The sequence below is a fragment of the Mauremys mutica genome, chromosome 3 (assembly GCF_020497125.1).
Source record: "Mauremys mutica isolate MM-2020 ecotype Southern chromosome 3, ASM2049712v1, whole genome shotgun sequence".
NCBI lineage: Eukaryota > Metazoa > Chordata > Testudines > Geoemydidae > Mauremys > Mauremys mutica.
Genome location: NC_059074.1, coordinates 158,401,192 through 158,420,061, shown reverse-complemented (window position 1 = coordinate 158,420,061; position 18,870 = coordinate 158,401,192). Strand labels below are relative to the sequence as shown.

General features: G+C 45.5%; 1 protein-coding gene across 1 annotated transcript in view; it reads left to right on the top strand.

Moving 5' to 3' along the window:
• The window catches only part of DNAH14 (dynein axonemal heavy chain 14), a 471,830-nt gene that overhangs the window by 91,909 nt on the left and 361,051 nt on the right, over positions 1-18,870 (top strand). Inside the window, exons 15-17 of the mRNA XM_045010332.1 lie at positions 3,079-3,397; positions 8,285-8,342; positions 8,504-8,601. Of these exons, the coding sequence (XP_044866267.1) occupies positions 3,079-3,397; positions 8,285-8,342; positions 8,504-8,601 (475 nt within the window). The remainder of the gene's footprint in view (positions 1-3,078; positions 3,398-8,284; positions 8,343-8,503; positions 8,602-18,870) is intronic.

Below are 18,870 nucleotides of genomic sequence, written 5' to 3'. Positions count from 1 at the left end.
TTATTTGTAACCCTGCCATTCTCTTTTTCTCTTGCTTATTAACACTTAAAACTATGTTCTTTATTTAATAAACTGTATGCTTATTTTTACTACAAACCCCATCTCAATGCTATGTATTAAGTTAGGGTATGTTTGTTTACTGCCTCTTTGGAGACTTCAGACTTAATAATTTCTGTAAGTGTCCAGTGAGAGGGGCTCCCCATCTCTGGGGAGGTTGGGAATTGGGGTGTACTGAATGTTACCTATGAAGCAAGATCTAGATTGGCAGAATCTTGAATAGTTTACTGGTAATGCAGACAGACTGGTGTGTCAGGGAGCTGTCACACAGTTTAAGCTCCAGCAAAGCTTTTTCTTGCTAAGGCAGAGAGGTAACACAGTGGCTTAAGGCTCTAGGTTCCCTGAGGAGAGCATCACTAACCTCAAAAAGAGCTGACTTCTGTTAGCTGCTATTGCAGGGGTTTGAGAAGCTCTTTATTCACCCTCTGCTGGATCCCTTGGTGATAACAGTGAAGGGAGAAGATCAGGTGGGCATTTCAAATCTACTCCAAAGGTCAAGGAGCCAGAGAGGCTTGATTTGTTTGGAAGGAAAGAAGGCTTATTCTAGTTGTAGCCTCCAAATAACAATTACAAACTACCAGGCACTATTATTGAAATATTATTTTAATAACTATGAGTCACTAAACAGATTTACTGACAAATTGCCTCAAAAAGTGAAGGACCAGTTTAAATCTGTTGTGACTGAGGGCCAGCAAATAGCCATGACATTGTTGCAAATGACTCTGGACACAGCAGATACAGCCTTCAGTTTCATAGTGACTGCTATCACCATTGGGAGGTGTTCCTGTCTTCCCACATCAGGCATATGTAGGGAATTTCCAAACTTTGTGGTGCAACCTCTTCATTGGAAAGACTGACAAGGCTTTATACTCTCTTAAAGACTCCAGAGTGACACTGATGTCTTTAGAAATATATACCCTAGGCCCCAAGAAGATGTATACCCCATACCCCACCTTAATTTAGTGGGCCTCAGCAGTGCCACTGCCAGTGCTCCTTTCAACATTGGCAGGCTGATTTCTCCAGAGAATGACATAGGTTTCCATGAAGAAAATCATCCACATCTGCATCAATGAACTCTACCCATCAACCTCCATCAGCCTCAAGGCAGCCAATTTGACTACTTCACTGAGAGCAGAGATTTTGGATCTTCCCAACCAGTTCCCTTCCTCTGGGAACCAGTTGTTCCATTTCTGCAAGTATCTGCGACTTCATAACCACCAATCGTTCTGGATTATAGGCACTGTGAAATTCCATGTTTTGTTGTACACTACCAACCTCTACCCCATCCTTATTCAGTGATTTATCACAAGATTGGACTGTTCAAGATGTACAGTCTCTTCTAGTTCTTGGAGCAATAGAGGGAGGATAATAAAAATGATTGAGATTTTAAATCTGTTACATATCACACAACAAATGATTTTTAGCTAACAGCGGCATACAAATAAATATCAATAGGTTTTATTTAAACCCACCCACGTATTAAAATTTGTAATATTATTTGACACTATTAAAGTAGTCAAGATAAAATAAAACTAAGGAGGTGTGGAAATATGAAGTATTCTACAAGTTTACTATTAAATCTACTAAAAATAGGCAGCTGAAATTAAAAGGCTTGTTATTCATAAAGAATGCATCTGCATCCATCTGAGGTTCAAAAACAGACTCATAAAAGTGGATAAGTCAGAGGTGGGCATACTACAGCCCGCAGGCCACATCTGGCCCGCGGCACTCTCCTGCCTGGCCCTTGAGCTGGCCTCTGGGCGCTACCCTCCTGTTCCCCCTTTCCCGCAGCCACAACTCACTGCGCTGACGGCACAATGCTTTGGGTGGTGGGGCTGCGAGCTCCTGGAGCAGCGCAGCTGCAGAGCCGGGGCCTGACCCGGTGCTCTGTTCTGCGCGGTGGCATGGCTGGCTCCAGCCAGGCAGCACGGCTACCTGTCCGGGTGCTCAGGGTGGTGTGGCTGTAGCCCCACAAGGCACCGGTGATCCAGGCAGTGCAGTAAGGGGGCAGGGAACGGGGGTGGGAGGGGGTTGGATAAAGGACAGGGGAGTTCTGAGTGGTGGTCGGGGGGTGGGTGTGTGGATAGGGGTTGGGGCGGTCAGAGGGTGGGGAACGGGGGTTGAATAAGGGCAATCAGGAAGGAGGGGCGGCCGGATGGGGTGGCAGGGGCAGTCAGGGGACAGGGAGTGGGGGTGGTGGATGGGGCAGGGTCCTGGGGGGGCCGTCAGGGAATGGGGGGTTGGATGGGGTAGGAGTCCCAGGGAGGCCATCAGGGAGCAAGAAGCAGGGGGGGTCAGATAGGGGTCAGGGGCCAGTCCACGCCTGGCTGTTTGGGGAGGCACAGCCTCCCCTAACCAGCCCTCCATACAATTTCGGAAACTCATGCGGCCCTCAGGCCAAAAAGTTTGCCCACCCCTGGGATAAGTGCTACTCCCATTTTAGAATTAGGGAAAAATGAAGCACAGAGAATTTTGTGACTTGTTGAAATAGGGTGACCAGATGTCCCTATTTTATAGGGACAGTCCTGAGATTTGGGGCTTTTTTTTCTATAGGCACCTATTACCCCCACCACCACCACCCCCGTCCCGATTTTTCACACTTGCTATCTGGTCACCCTATGTTGAAACCAAGGATAGAATTGGTAATAAAATTCACATCTGACTAGTCCCTATCTGTAATGGTCTAAACATTTCACCCTGTCATCTCCAGATCAGAAGTTCTGGCTCTGTTTTGTATCTGGAATAATTATTTCTAACATTCATACATCTACTTTTTAATTAACACTTTTACACTGGTGATGATCAATAATCTCCCTCGGCTTTTGGTCTTAGGATCAGATGTTTTCTTTTCTTTTTCCACTGTATAGTGTCTTCACACAACTGATACTTGTAATTTATCTGTTGTGTAGTGTGATGTTCTGGACTTTTATTTCTGTTTTGAGATACAGTTTGTAAGAAAAATGCTATATTAAATATTTTATTGTATCCTTGCAATTTAATAATATCTGTGTATCAATTTAGGTGCTAGAAGATGTAAAAAAGCAACTGGAAGGAGAGCAAGAATATGCACCAGTATTTGAAGTAAATATAGGTCTAAGAATTCCTTTTGAGAAGATTAATGATAGGGGCAGCCATCAGGAGGATGATCCTGAGTCCTGTGAGATGCAAGATGATGATTCTTTTTCACTGACCTCAGTAGAGTTTCTGAAGCAAAGGTTAAAAGATGATGACAATTTGAAAAGTTGGACCCAGAGTAAGAGTAAAAGGGCATATGAGGAGCTGTCGGAAAATACAAAGAAACAGACATTTAAATTAAGTCAAGGAAAAACTGACCTTTCTGGTAAGATAAACAGAGTCCTTTAGGAATAAAGAAAAGTATCATATATGAAACTGACATGTAAACTATTACTGAAATAGGATTTAGAGTATATCCAGTAGTACAGTAGAGATTGAATATTATGTAAATGCTAGTATTTTTGCAAGTAGCAATAACATTTTTATTTAAAGTTTACTGTATTTTCTGGCCTTACTAGTGGCTAATGAAGTGCATTTAATTTCTAAGTATTTTTATATTTAAAAATAACATTTACATCTGTTAAGGTGTTTGTGTGTGTGTGTGTGTGTGTGTGTGAGAGAGAGAGAGAGAGAGACTATCATTTTTCATGTTTTCTAGTTACTGCTGTAAGCTAGCCCAAATACTTGGTTGTGACTCCACATACCAGTGATTGAAACATAGGGAATAAAAAATAATGTTTTTGAGAAGGAGACCAGCAGTCCATTGATTAAGCTTAATCTTTATAGTGGCATAGCATCTTCTGGAGATGTTTGTTTCTCTCTGCAGGAAACTTTCTGGAAGCTAAAACTATGTCTTTTTCACAAGCTTCCTACCACATTGCTTATGGAAAATATCTGTGACTAGTCAATAAAATGTGCAGACTGCTTCCAGATATTCCTCGTGTGCATCTTCCTCTGGAGAGTACTTGCTGTCTTTTTCTGGGTGTCAGGTTTGGCAAGAACTAAGTACTGTAATTAGATAACTTCACAAAGACAGGTACACGCTAATGGTTTTCAAGATTTCCTCATATACTTCAAACAGCATCTGAAGATGTGGCATTTGAGAATCTCTACCGACAGCTGGAATGGCGACTAGATGTGTTAGTCAGATTCATCTCAAAGTGCTTCATCAGTCAGTATTCATTTTGGTTTGATGCAAAGGGGGAAACTCCCCAAGTAAGCCTAATAGCATCCAAACTTCCTAGACTGTGGCAGGAGTCCCTGTCCTGAACCAAGTCATTGGGAGCTTTGTGCTCTGGAGCAGAACCACCTAGTACCAGGAAGGACTGGACTGAGATTTTGGAGGGCAAAATTGTGGCACTTTTCAATACTGGGACTGCTTCTCTGGCACCAAACCCTTCATTGGTACCGCTCTATCCAACATCTACTTCAATGATCTGAGTTATAGAAATGACTCTAGCTCTCTGCTTAGCTCTAGAATACCTTCTACTGCTTCCAGAACCAGAGTTACCTCCCTCTCCAGACCTCAACGCCTGGCACCAGGACTTCAGTTGCTTCTGATATCACTATGGTACCCATCTCTGTCCCCATCCTCAAGTAAGGGTTGAGCCAGATTGGCTCTGGTACTGTCAGTGAGTAGAGAGGCAGGTCACCCCACCACCTGTGATACTAATGGCTCCCACTCTGGATCTGGGATCAGAATCCTCAGGATTGGAAGAAGATTTTGAGAGGGACGGCTTTGGCCTGGGCAGAACATCAGAAGTTTCCAGGGCTTCTCGCCACTTCCATATAAGAGAATATCCCCCCTATACTCATTGGTGCCCTGCCCCTGGGGACCAGCATAGAGGAATATTAGATCCTATAGTGGCAATACTGGATCCCAGAAGATCTGTGGGATTTACCACCCTTATATCCATATCATGGCACAAGGACCTGAGGAGACCTAGGGTTCTCAGAGGGTGGAGGAGGAGCTTCCTCAGCCTTCTCAAGAATCACAACTCCAGCAGTATGAGGAAGAATAGAAACAAGAGCAGAACTTTTCTATGCCTGTGACATTTTCTTCTTCCCTGGATGATGTGGTCATTCTAGTTTCCCCACCATGCCCTGATGACTAAGGCCCTCCAGGACTTACTGAAGAGAGTGGCAGAATCACTTCATATTCCCCTGAAAGAGGTATAGGAAGATCCATACAAACTGCTGGTCATTTTGTATAGGTCAGTCCCAAGCAGAGTGGTGCTTTCTATTAACGAGGCCGTCCTCAAACCTTCCAAGCCTCTGGCAGACACACGCCATGATACCGCCAGTCTACAGTTGGGCTGAGAAAGAGGTACTTCATACCTGTGAAAGGGTCAGAGTACGTAGGTTCTCATCTACTTCCCGACTCATTGATGGTGTCTGTAGCTATTGAGCATAGCTGACAAAAAAGACCCAGTTCTATGCAGCATGAGAATAAAGTGAAGAGGGTTGACCTCTGTGGTAGGAAGGCATATTTCTCAGCCTCCCTTCAGTTCTGAGTTTCAAACTGCAAGCTCTATGACAAGCTGGGTGGCTTCATTGTTAAGGTGCCTCTCAGGACTTTAGAGACCAGTTCCGGGCTCTGACTGATGAAAGAAACTGGAAACAAAGTTTGACGCTTCAGACTGCTTTAGACATGGAGGGCCTGGTGGTGAAATCTCTCCTCTGTGGGAATCCCAAAGGAGGTACAAACAATGGTGGAGGACCTTCCATTTGAGTACAATGATCTATTATGCAACCCTCTGTATCCCACAGTCCTGGATCTCTGGAATGCTCTCCTTTCTCTGCAGCTCACAGAGGCGGATCAGTGTTTTGGTGCTGGATGGTCTGGCCATGCCCCCTCTGCTCCTGCTTGCTGCCAGATTTCTGCCTCTACAGCAGCAGATAGTGACAGTTCCTTTTGCTTTTGCCCTTACTCTTTCTATTTTAAAGTTTCTACCCAGTTTTCTGGGCAGTGGGGAGCAGTGTTCTCCCTCCTTGGCATTCTTCCTCCTCCTTGGGTCTGTTAACCCCTCAAGAGTTTAACCTTCCCTGAGCCTCTGGTCCAATATTTCCCTGCTGGCTTCTCTGCCCCTGACATGCATGGCAGAGCAGCCAAGAAAGCAATAGGTAAAATCAAAGTAGTGCTCTATGTGTGAGACAGCAATCCCAGGCTTGGTTGACAGTGTGTTGTGGCCAGCCTGCACCTAGCCTTCCGTCTCTAACTCTGATAGGTCCTGGGGCTACTAGTCTGACAGGCCAAAGGGTTCCCCTGCCCCCTGAGACAGCCATGACTCCAATGGGGAAAAATAGACCAGGAACCCCCAGAGGGTTGTATCCCTAAGCACAATCCGTTGCCTTCTTCCTGTTAGCCAGTTTCTTGTCCAGCTTACAATGCTTGTACTGATCCCTATCTTCCCTAATTTTAGTAATGATTTTCCATATGGTTGTAACTCCATTCCATGGCTGGGGCTGGGAGCGTAGCTGCAGCCAGGCTGCGGTGGGGGCCAGCAGCCAAGCTGTGGTCAGGTGCAGCTCCACTCCCACCCCAGGATTGGCCCCTGACTGCAGCCCTGCTCCTGGACCTGGACCCAGACCCAAACCCACCCCCAGTTGTGGTCCCAGCCTCGGCCCTCTTACCCCTGTCCATGCCCCACAGCCCCGCTCCCGGCTCTGGCTGGGGTGTGTGTGTGTGCAGACAGGGGGAAGGGGGGGGTGCAACCCTAAAAAGTTTTGGGACCGCTGCCTTAGGGCTATGTCTTAGCTCCTTCAGCTTATACCTTATGGTATCTCATCCATTGTTTGAGCCCCTGGCATCCTGCTGTCTTCTATATCTTTCTCAGAAGATAACATTTTGGGTCTCTGTCCAGTCAGCCAGAAGAGTCAGGGAACTAGGGGTGCTTATGGCTGACCCTCCCTGTACAGTTTTTCAGAGGGACAAGGTATTCATTAGACTACATCTGTAGTTTATCTCTTAGGTAGTGTTGGAATTTCACATCAACCAGATTATGTACCTCTATTTTACGTAAGGCTTGTTCTATCAGAGAGGAGGTCTCATGGCTTTCAGTGGACATGCTGAGGGCTCTTACCTTTTATCTGCAAAGAATAAAATCATTTTGAAAATCCCATAAACTCTTTGTCTCATTCATGGAATTTATGAAAGGAGAGGCTCTTTCCTCCCAGATGCTGCTGAAATGGATCTCAAAGTGCATCTGGCTGCTACAAGATGAATGATATTTCCTTTGAGGGCAGCGTGAGAACTCACTTGACTAGTGCTCAGGCAGGATTGGTTGCTTCCCTTAGAGAAGTTCCTATTATTGACTTCTGCAGAGCAGCACCTTGGAGTTCTGTACACACCTTCATTAGACAATAGGCGCTGTTGCAAGGAGCTGCTTTTGATGCTTCCCTAGGCAGGGGAGTTCTGCAATTTACTGTGCCATAGGACACAAGGAACCCACTTCCTTAAAGAGGCATTGCATGTGAATCACCTGAAGTTCACTATATATAGGGACAATCAGTCAAAGAAGGATGAGTTACTCACCTTGTAGTAACTTGAGTTCTTTGAGATGTGTTGTCCCTGTGGGTAGTACACTACATGCTCTCCTTCTGCACTACCTGATTCCCCCTGCTGGGGACTAGCGATAGAAAAGGAACCAAAATGGTAGTGGTCCAGCAGCCCCCTTTATTTCTTTAGGGTGGACCATGAGGTTGGTAGGGGTGCACGATCAGACCATCCTGACACTGCTAAAAACAAGATCTTTGGTTCTGGGCACATGGAGCACATTCACAATTTGAATGTTCACTATACATAGGGTCAACACATCTTGAAGAACTCAAGTTACTACAAGGTGTGTAACCCATATGTTCTCTACGCTTCTTAATATGCCATTCCACTCAATTTGGACAGCAATGTTGTTGGACCAGGACACTCTTTTTCTCTGAATTACTTGTCTTTTAGGAATTTTAATTGAATTTTTCTTAGATTTTGTTTTTATTGCTCAGGAAGTCTGAAGCTGAGAGCATTCAGCCTGCCAGCACCCATATCTCCATAAAAAGAGAGTAATGTCACACACATTTGACTTTTTTCCTGTTTCCCTCTGTTGGTAGAAGAAGTTACAACCACTGTTTGGATTGATTAGCATGTTAAGGGATATAAGACACCAAATTAGGAGGTAAGACATTAGAATTTTGTTCAATACTTGTGCTTTCTTTTCTGTAGCATGCAAAGGAGAAGTCAAGCCTGAATCAGATAATAAAGCGGAATTAAAACATGAATGGTAAGTGTAGTCTTAGAAACATATTTAACAACACACTATTCAGAGTGTAACAGCTGATAATAATGGGGTAAAAGTGGGCATTTTAGTTGAAACCTTTATAATAGTATGCACATTTTAAGAAAATATATTACCCATATTCAGAATGTTGTTTTCTTTCCTAGTTCTTCATCATTCTGTACAGATATCTTTTTAATTCCCAATAGAAGACAGTTTTCTAAAAAATTACAAGGAATTGTGGATGGTCTAGAAAATACTACTGGTATGTATGATTGTTGGTATCACTTCATAAAGCAAATACTAGTGAATATGTAATAGAACAAAGCACCAAGCAAGAAAAGAGGAGAGGTTAGCAAATGCTATGGAGTGGGAGGAAGAGAGAGATTTAGGAAAATGAAGAAAGGGTGACAGAAGAGAAGAAAAAAATAGAAGACAAAAAGAAAGGGAGGCAAATACAAAGAATAGAGAGAGAGAAAAAGGATGTGGGGAGAATAGCATTGGTGGTGGTGGTGGTCCAACTCCTTTTTTTTTTTTAAACATTGATTCCATGCATAAATTTTGTATTGAGACTTGTATACACTACTGAAGTTTGGAGTAGGCTGTCAAATGTGCCCTTTGGCAGCCCATTGGATTTCTATATCATAAATCAGCTTATTTCTTATATTGGGTGGTTTCAGGACATTGCTTATTTATAGTACGGTATATAGAACTGATCAGGATGACAGATAAAAATAATACAAATTTTCTTCTTCTAGAGAGTTCCTATGGGTTGTCTACTTCAGGTGCGTGTACAGCCCATGTGCCTTTGATTATATTTCTTGCTATCAATGTCTGGTTGATCCATAAGTACACCCTAGTATCCTCATGCCCTATACCAGGGGTCGGCAACCTTTCGGAAGTGGTGTGCTGAGTCTTCATTTATTCACTCTAATATAAGGTTTCGCTTGCCAGTAATACATTTTAATGTTTTTAGAAGGTCTCTTTCTATAAGTCTATAATATATAACTAAACTATTGTTGTATGTAAAGTAAATAAGGTTTTTAAAATGTTTAAGAAGTTTCATTTGAAATTAAATTAAAATGCAGAGCCCCCCGGACTGGTGGCCAGGACCCGGGCAGTGTGAGTGCCACTGAAAATCAGCTCATGTGCTGCCTTCGGCACACATGCCATAAGTTGCCTACCCCTGCCCTATACTTAAGATACATAGGGCAGTACAGGACCAACCACAGCTGCAATTCCTTCTCAACCATGTGTGGCATGTAATGGAATGCTGTGGTGTCTGCATAGCTAGCTTCTCAGTTAGTTGTAGTGTTTATATATACATATATTAGTTTGTGTAGTTAGGATAGACTTTTGGAGAAGAAAAAATCTCTTTTTAAGGAGCCATTGATTAAGAAGATTTTGTCTAAGATTCTCACCAGTGTGTGCCCAGTTCACCCACTTATTCTTATGGGTTTCCTTCTACAGGGATTGTCTCTGAAAGGGTTTATTCAATACCTAATTGGGATGAAAATCCACATTATCACTCTCATATGCCCTGGTACCATCCTCCCTGGAGCCCTCCCTCTCTCGCATACGGGGCATCACAATGGCCTTTTTGGAACATGTGGGAACCTTTTGGGGATAGATATGTGACGGTGCAAAAGCATTCCAATGAGAAGATTCATGGAAGACAACCAGTGTTGTCACAGCCTCTTCCTATTCACTCTATTCAGAATGAAGACACATAATGTCAGGAAGTGCAACAGCTAGGGGATGAATCACCTCTCTCTCAAAACATCACATCGGCCTTACAGGATGAGGCTGTCATGCGTTCACCTCCATTTTGTGTGGATGATTTTAAACTGTTTCAAGAACCAATGAAAAGAATTGCTGAAGCTTTACAAATTTCTTTAAAGGCAATTCAAGAATCTCAACTCAAATTATTGGGTATACTTCAGTCATCTTCCAGTGGGAGGTGCTTCCAATCAACAAAGCTTTATCTGAGCCAGCGAAAAGTGTTTGGATGTGTCAGCCACCATTCCAGCTACACATGAGAGAATTGACGACAAATATTATTTATCTCCCAAAGACTCAGAGTTCCTGTTTTCCCTTCCAGTTCATAACTCTTTTTGTAGTAGACATTGTCAATTAAAGGTCAAAGCATGGTTGTAGATCAACCCTGCCTGACAAGGACCAAAAATATTTGAATTTATTTGGAAGAAAAAATATTAGCCTGCCACACTTCAGTTTAGAGTAATGAATTTCCAAGCATTGATGGCAAAGTACAGTTATATTAAATATAACAACTTTCATATTTTATTAAGTTTCTGCCACAAGATCAGAAGATTCAGGCCTGGTCCACACTAAAAAGGGGGTTCGAATTAGGGTACGCAAATTCAGCTACGGGAATAGCATAGCTGAATTCGAAGTATCCTAATTCGAACTACTCACCCGTCCAGACGCGGCGGGGTCGAACTCCGCGGCTCCCCCGTCGACTCCACCACCGCCGTTTGCAGTGGTGGAATACCGGAGTCGACCGCGGCGCTTCCGGAGTTCGAACTATCGCGTCTAGATCAGACGCGATAGTTCGAACTCCGAGAAGTCGAACTCACCGCATCGACCCGCGTGGTGAGTATGGACCTGCCCTCAGTTTCAGTCCTTGAAAGCTGAAGGTCAGACAGTAGCCAGATATTCACTTCAGGCTGCTTTGATGTCACTGGCAACACACACTGTGGCTGCAGCTATAGTAATACATAGAGCATCATGGCTACAAGGGTCTGGAATTCCTAAAAAGGCCCAGAGCACAGTGGATGAGCTTTATTCAGTGATAAAACAGATGCTTCATTCCATTCACTGAAGGACTCCAGGGCAACCTTACATTCCCTAGGAATTTACACACCTGTCAATAAGAGAAAATATAGGCGCAGTTTTCACAAAGACAGTGTTCTGTGCAAATGTCTTACCAGTAAAAACTGTCTGAACCTCCCAGAAAGAAGGGAAGGTTTCAGAAGAGGCCTTCCTTTAGCAGCAATAGGAACATGCAACCATCTGCATCTCGGAAACAGCAGTGTTGCTCAGAAGGCTGAGAGCTGCTAACCACTCATCATTTTAGATCTAATGAGTCATCCTTCTTTGCCTACCCCTCTATTCAGAAGTCACCTTTCTCTTTTCTGGAAAGCTTGGGACTGCATAACATCCAAAAAGTGGATTTTAGAAGTGGTAACCTCTGGATACACAATCCACTTGAAAGTTATCCCTGTCCCATTCTTTTTCAGGGACCTTCCCATGAGTGTCTTTTGAGAAAAGAAGTGGATTTTCATGGAAGCAAGACCTCTCAGTTACATTGGCAGAGAGGTCTACTCAAGGTACTTCCTAATCTCCCAGAAGAAGGGGGGATAGAGACGCATTCTAGACCTAAGCAGATTAAACACCTTCATCCAGCATTCAAAGTTCAAGATGGTCATATGATCCAGGAGACTGGTTTGCACTTTGCAGCCCCTGCCTCAAGGATGTGCATTTTCATACAGCCATACATATAGCTCACACACATCTGCTATGATTCACAATAGATTAAGATCATTACCAGTACATAGTGTTCCCATTTGGACTTTCATCAGCACCCAGGTTGTTCACAGGTACTCTGAGGGCTTGTCTACACTTCCAGCACTGCAGTGGGACCGCTGTAGTGCTTAGTGAAGATGCTATCTATAACAAAGGGAGAACTTCTTTCATTGGTGTAGGTACTCCACCTCCCTGAGAGGCAGTAGCTATGTTGACCTGAGAAACCCTCCTGTTGATTTAGCACTGTTTACAGTGGGAGTTAGGCCAGTATAACTACGTTGCTCAGGGGTGTGGATTTTCCACACTCCTGAGTGACGTAGTTATAAAGTAACTCCTCGCTTAACGTTGTAGTTATGTTCCTGAAAAATGCGACTTCAGGCGAAACGATGCTAAGCGACTCCAATTTCCCCATAAGAATTAATGTAAATAGGGGGGTTAGGTTCCTGGGAAATTGTTTTTTATAAATATATATACACAGTATAAGTTTTAAACAAATAATTTAATACTGTACACAGCAATGATGATTGTGAAGCTTGGTTGAAAGTGGTGAAGTCAGGGAGTGGGATATTTCCCAGGGAATGCCTTACTGCTAAATGACGAACTAGAACAGCTGAGCCCTCAGGAGTTAACACGTTGTTAATGTAGCCTCACACTCTACAAGACAGCACAAATGGAGGGAGGGGAGACAGCATGGCTGACAGAGACTCTCGTGTGTGTGTGTGTGTGTGTGTGTGTGTGTGTGTGTGTGAGAGATGTGTGTTGCCCCTTTAAGTACGCTGACCCCAGTCTAAGTACATGCCTTTTTAAGTAGATCAGCAAGTTGAGACTGCTCCTGCTGCCAGCAAGCTCCCTCCTGAGCCCTGTCATGTCTCCCCTGTTCTCTATGGAGATGAGGTGAACGGGGGACATGAGCCGGGGGGAAACTACATGCCAAACTTCATCTCCACTGTTTTCAGGCCTGGCTCCGGAAAGTTCATATCCCCAACAAACATTGATTGCATATACCACTTTCAATTCCACAAACAGTACTATTATCACTTGGTGGAAGGACCTCACCACAGGTTGTATGGGGATGTATGGGGATTACCCCATCTATTCTGTCAAAGAAGATAATGTCTTACCCATCACTAATTGCATGGGGGATACATCTGGCTGAATGTGGTGGTGCAGGGCAGCTGGAGTGCTCAAAAATCTACCCAACATATTAATATATTGCAACTGAGAAGAGTAAGAAATGCATGCTTACACCTCCTACCATTAAGTGCTACATAAATTTAACAAGAGGGTGCATGATCATTTTGCTTATGCAAAGAAGTGATGCTTTTGTGGCGCTGGTGCATGAAATATCACCAGCATAACAGAGGTGCACTTACCAGGACTACAGAATACAGTGATGAAGAAATTAAGCAGACATTTCTCAGTAGATAGCAAATGGAAAATTAATGGAAAAGTGCTTCAATCAATATTCCATGAGTGAAGTTTCCCAGAGATAGACCTCTTCACCACCCAGGTCAACAAAAGTGCAAGGAATTTTGTTCCGGGGAAGTCTAGGTCACTGATCACCAGAGGACATGTTTCAGATTCTGTGTTTTGAAAATACTGTTTTATGCCTTTCTGCTATTCCCTTAATTCAGAGGGTGCTAAAAAATATAAAGCAAGTTAAGTCATAGTTCCAGAATTGTCCTAACAAAGCTGGTTCCCAGATTTAGTCCATCTTTCAACCACTCCAATGATTAGCTCCCCCTGAGGTCCAACCTGCTACACCAGAACTAAGAACAGATTTTCCCCTCCCAGTCTGGTGTTCTTGCACCTGATGGTGTGGTTGTTAGATGAGTCTCACACTTTGAGGAGAAATATTTAAAGAATCTTCATAATATTTTGTTGAACAGCAGGAAGTGGTCAACTTGAAAAACGCATATTGGTAAATGGACTAAATGCCAAGTTTGAGGTAAGGAAAGAGATCAGTCTCCCCAGAGTTTCTCCGTTACCTCAGATGTTAGTTATTGACTGATATTAGAAGGATGTGGGATTTTGTTGAGTTAAATAATAGTTCAGTTAGAGGCCATCAGTGCCTTTCATTTCACGGTGGAGCGTTATGATTTCGCTCACCCTAAGATAATTAGATTTCTCAAAAAGCTAGTAAACCATTACCTCCCTGTTAGATGACTGCCACAGATTGAAGACCTTAATTTGGTTCTGTCAGCTTTAATGAGACTTCCATTCAAATGTTTAGTCAATTGGTCCTTCTTACACTTATCAATTAAAGTGTCTTTCCCAGTGGTTATAATTTCAGCCCGTAGGGTTGGGGAGTTGGGACCTCTTGTAGCAGACTCCCCACCAACTCCTTCCCAGACTTATGTTGTGTTTCATGGGGACAAGGTAACATTTCATCTTTGCTCTTGTTTATTCCCACAGTGTTCACAAATGTGCATATTAATCAGGAAATTCATTTACTGGAGTTCTATCCTAAACCTTCTGGGAATTCTGTGGAGGCCCAGATTGAATGCATTATGTGTGGACAGCTCTCACTTTTTACCAACAAAGAACTAAACTTTTCTGAGCCTCTCTAAAACTTCGTCTTGTTTGGAGAAGGACTGAAAGGCTGCCCAATTACATGTCAAAGTTTCTTATCTGATTGTGACATGTATACAAAGCTGTTACGAAACCTTGAAAATAAAGCCACCTACAAATATTAAGTTCATTCTACAAGGGTGGTTAGCGAATGTCCTTGATATTTGTAAAACAGCTACGTTGGGCTCTATGTAGTGTTTACTAGACATTATGCCCTTGTTCAAACTTCTTGAGTTGATGCCTCTCTTGTTTTGGCTGTGCTTCAATTTCCTGTAAGTAAAAAAAAAAAAAAAAAAAAAAAAAAAAAGACTCTGAAGCCCCCATCCTCATAAGAGAATTGCTACTTGGGAATCACCTGAAGTGGAACACCCTTTTGGGACTATTCACTCAACAAAGCAAGGAAGGTTTCTTGCCATGTATGGTAATTGGAATTCTTTGAGATGTGTCCGTGTGGGTGCTCCACTACCCACCATCTTTCCCCTCTGCTTCAGAGTCCTTAATATTTGAAGAATTCCACAGTTGCAAATGAAGTGGAGTGGCAGTTGATCCCACACTGCCCTGTATACCCTTAGTACAGGGCACGAGGACAGCTAGAGCATGTGTGTACCATGTCTACACTGCTAGCAAAAAATTTTCTATTAAAGGTGTCTCTGCACCTGATGTGCAGCACCCATAGAACACACATCTCAAAGTACAGTTACTTTTACATACATTGGATCCAGCATCACAATCTACCAAGGAGTCCATGGCAGTGAGGTCTTCCTATTGGTTTCATCCTTATTCTGTTGTTGTTCTTGTATATTGGCTGGCTTGTACCAGTAGCAGTTTTTGCTTGCCTGGTAGGCAGGGTCTGTTGTCAGTTTGCAGAAACCAAGAGGCCCAATCACAGGTGAGGTCAGAATGGGATGTGTCCTATGCCTACAAAATCTGGGGATAATCCTGGACTAGTTAATTTCAGTATTGTTCTTTAGGGCACTGAGGTAGCATGCTATAATGAAAGCTATGAACTCCTGAGTTCTAATCTTGTCTTTGTCACTAACCAGCTGTGTGGCTTTGGCTAATCACTTAACCTCTCTGTGTCTCAATTTCCCATTATATAAAATCTGTATGGGGCAGCTTCTTATCTTAACAGATCATAGAATCACAAGGTTGGAAGGGACCTCAGGAGGTCATCTAGTCCAACCCCCGGCTCAAAGCAGGACCAATCCCCAGACAGATTTTTTTGCCCCAGATCCCTAACTGGCCCTCTCAAGGATTGAACTCACAACCCTGGGTGGTTCTTCGAGTGCTTGCTCATATCGATTCCAATTAGATGTGTGCGCACCACGTGCATGATTGTTGGAAGATTTTTACCCTAGCATCACTCGGTGGGTTGGCTGAGGCGCCCTCTGGAGTGACGCCCTTATGGCGCCAGATATATGCCCCTGCCGACCCAATGCCCCCTCAGTTCCTTCTTACTGCCCGTGATGGTTGTTGGAATTGTGGAGCTGATCTCCACTTCCCTAGCTCTTTGCTCATTTATACCTGTAGTTAGTTGTTATAGTGTAGTTGTTAGTAGTTTCTAGTTGTAGTCAATAGTTTTTGTAGTTGGTGTATATAGTAATTGGAGGTAAGGGGCTTCTCCCTCCTCCTTCCCGGTACCGGGCCCATGCCTAGGTCTCTGGGTTTCAAGCCCTGCTTGGCCTGTCTTAAGCCGATGCCTATGGGAGACCCCCACGACTCCTGTCTGAAGTGCCTGGGGGAATCCCATCAGTAAGATAAGTGCTGCATTTGTAAGGCATTCACGCCTCGGACAAAAAAGGAGCGGGACTTTCATTTGAAGCAGCTCCTCATGGAAGTGGCACTTTAGCCCAATGTCCTCTGCCCCGTGCCAAGACCCGGCGCCTTCGGTCCGAAGTGCACCTCTTGCACCGAATCAACCCGGCACCGGCAAAGACTCCCAGCACCGGACATCTCTGGCACCATTACCAGCGTGGCACCATTTGCTGTCTCCGGGAGCCAAGAAGCAGCACAAGCAACCTGCTGCTCCTGTACAGTTGCCGGCACTGCCTGTGCCTCCCTTGGAGCAGTGTCCCATGCTGGACCGCCCTGCGAAGGCTCCAACTCCGGCACCGCTGATTCCGGCGCCGCAAGAGCCGTTGAGTCCAGTGCACATAAGCTTCCCGGTGCGCACCGTGGTTGAGCTCGGCCTGCCTTCCACCCCGGAGACTTTCTCTACTGCTCGCGACCTGAGTGCGCTCACCAAGCTGGGACCGTCACAATCGTCACAATCTTCGGGTCCTGTTCCATCGATAGGGAAGCCCTCCATGATGCGCCCTCCATCGCAGAGCGAGAAGGGTCGGCACCGATCTTGGTCCCAGTCCAGGTCCCAGTCCCAATCCAGGCACTGGTCTCCTCCACGGCACCACTTGCAGTCCCAGCACCAATCACCATCTTGGCGCAGGTCGTACTTGGGCGCCGCTCCACCTCAAGAAGATCTCCTTTCTGGTACGGTCCATACCGGTCCAGCTCCCGGCGCCGGTCTCCTTGGAGTCGTTCCCGGCGCCGCTCCACCTGTAGATCTTCAGCGAGGTCCAGATCTACCTCCTGGAACCAAAATGACCATTGGTCCTGGTCCAGATCGCAGTTCAATTTGAGACCACGGCACTGATCTCCTTCCCCGCGCTGCGGGCCAACAATGCATGACAGTGCAACCTAGCATGAGCAATTGGCTCCACCTTGGCCTTCCCACCCCAACTCAAGGTCCCAAGTGGAGAGTGGCTACCGCGTCCATGACCAAGACGGGGACGGAGCTAGCCAATGGCACGACAAGGGGCAGGATCCTGCTCAGGGTCCCCCACAATGGCCCTTTTGGACCCCTTGGACATACCATCAGGCCCAAGGTGTCCCATTGGGAGCTTCTCGTTCTGCCCACTCAGAATCTTGGGTCCTGGAGGCCACTGTCAGTCCCCCCCACCCCGCAGGGGGCTTGGAGGTGACTGCCCTACCCTCAACTCAGGCCCATGCCCCTAGCATGGATGACCTAAGGCAGCTGGACCCCCCCCCAGCAGGACTTGCCCCAGGACCCATTAGTCCCGGGTGTATCCTCTTCATCCTCCCCTGAAAAGGTAGTGGCGGGCACATCCTCCTCTGGCCCACCACTTATAGACCACCATGCACACCAAGACTTGCTTCGTAGAGTGGCACAAAACATGAACCTCCAGGTGGAGGAGGTGGTGGAGGTCGAGCATGCGGTGGTAGGCATTTTATCTGCCAATGCCCCCACATGTATAGCCTTGCCGTTTATTAGGACCATTCAGGCTAATGCCAATACAATCTGGCAGTCTCCGGCGTCTATTCCTTCCATTGCCAAGGGGGTGGAGAGGAAGTACATGGTCTCCTCCAAAGACTGAGTACGTGTACATTCACCCCTAACCCTGCTCCCTTGTTGTACAGTCCGTTAATGAGAGGGAAAGACATGGACCTTGCTAGAGGAGGGCAAGAAAGTAGCCAGGACATCCTTGCAGGCTTCGATAGATGCAGCAGACTCGAAGGCTAGGACTCTAGCCTCGGGCATGGCTATGCGCCGCATCTCATGGCTGCAGGTGTCTGGTCTTCCATAGGAGCTGCAACAAACAATTCAGGACCTATCGTTTGATGGCCAGGGGCTATTTTCAGACAAAACAGACTCCAGAGTCTGAAGGATAACCAGGCCATCATGTGCTCATTGGGCATGCATACCCCGGTGATGCAATGTAGGCCCTTCCGACCCCAACTGCAGCACACCTACCCTAACCCCTGGTTGAGACAGGACTTTTCTAGAAGACGCGGCTGTGGTGGTAGGAGGAGGCAATCTGGTCCTCAGACAGGCCAGAACGAGCCACCCCCGCAAACCATCGGTGGGGCCCAAACAAAACTTTTGAAGGTGCGCCCAAGGGCGGAGCACCAGTCTCCTTACAGGATCCTTCCCCACCTTTCACCAGTCGCGTCTCCTATTTCCTCCCTGCCTGGTCCCATCGTCAGACTGCTGGGTCCTATGCACGGTGGAAAGTGGATACTGACTTCAATTTGTTTTGTCCCTCCCTGTCCCTCTTCAGGGACCCCTCTCACGAGCAACTCCTTCTACAGGAGATGCAGATGCTCCTGGCTGTCGGAGCTATAGAGAAGGTTCCAAGGAATCTGAGGGGCAGAGGGTTTTACTCCTGCTACTTCCTAATCCCCAAGGCAAAGGGGGGGCTATGGCCCATTCTGGACCTGCGTGGACTCAACAAATTTATGGTAAAGTTGAAGTTCCACATGGTTTCCCTGGGGACTATTATCCCTTCCCTGGATCCTGGAGTCTGGTATGCTGCTCTCGACATGAGGGACGCGTATTTCCACATAGCGATCTACCCACCGCACAGATGCTTCCTTCGCTTTGTGATCAGTCAATGACACT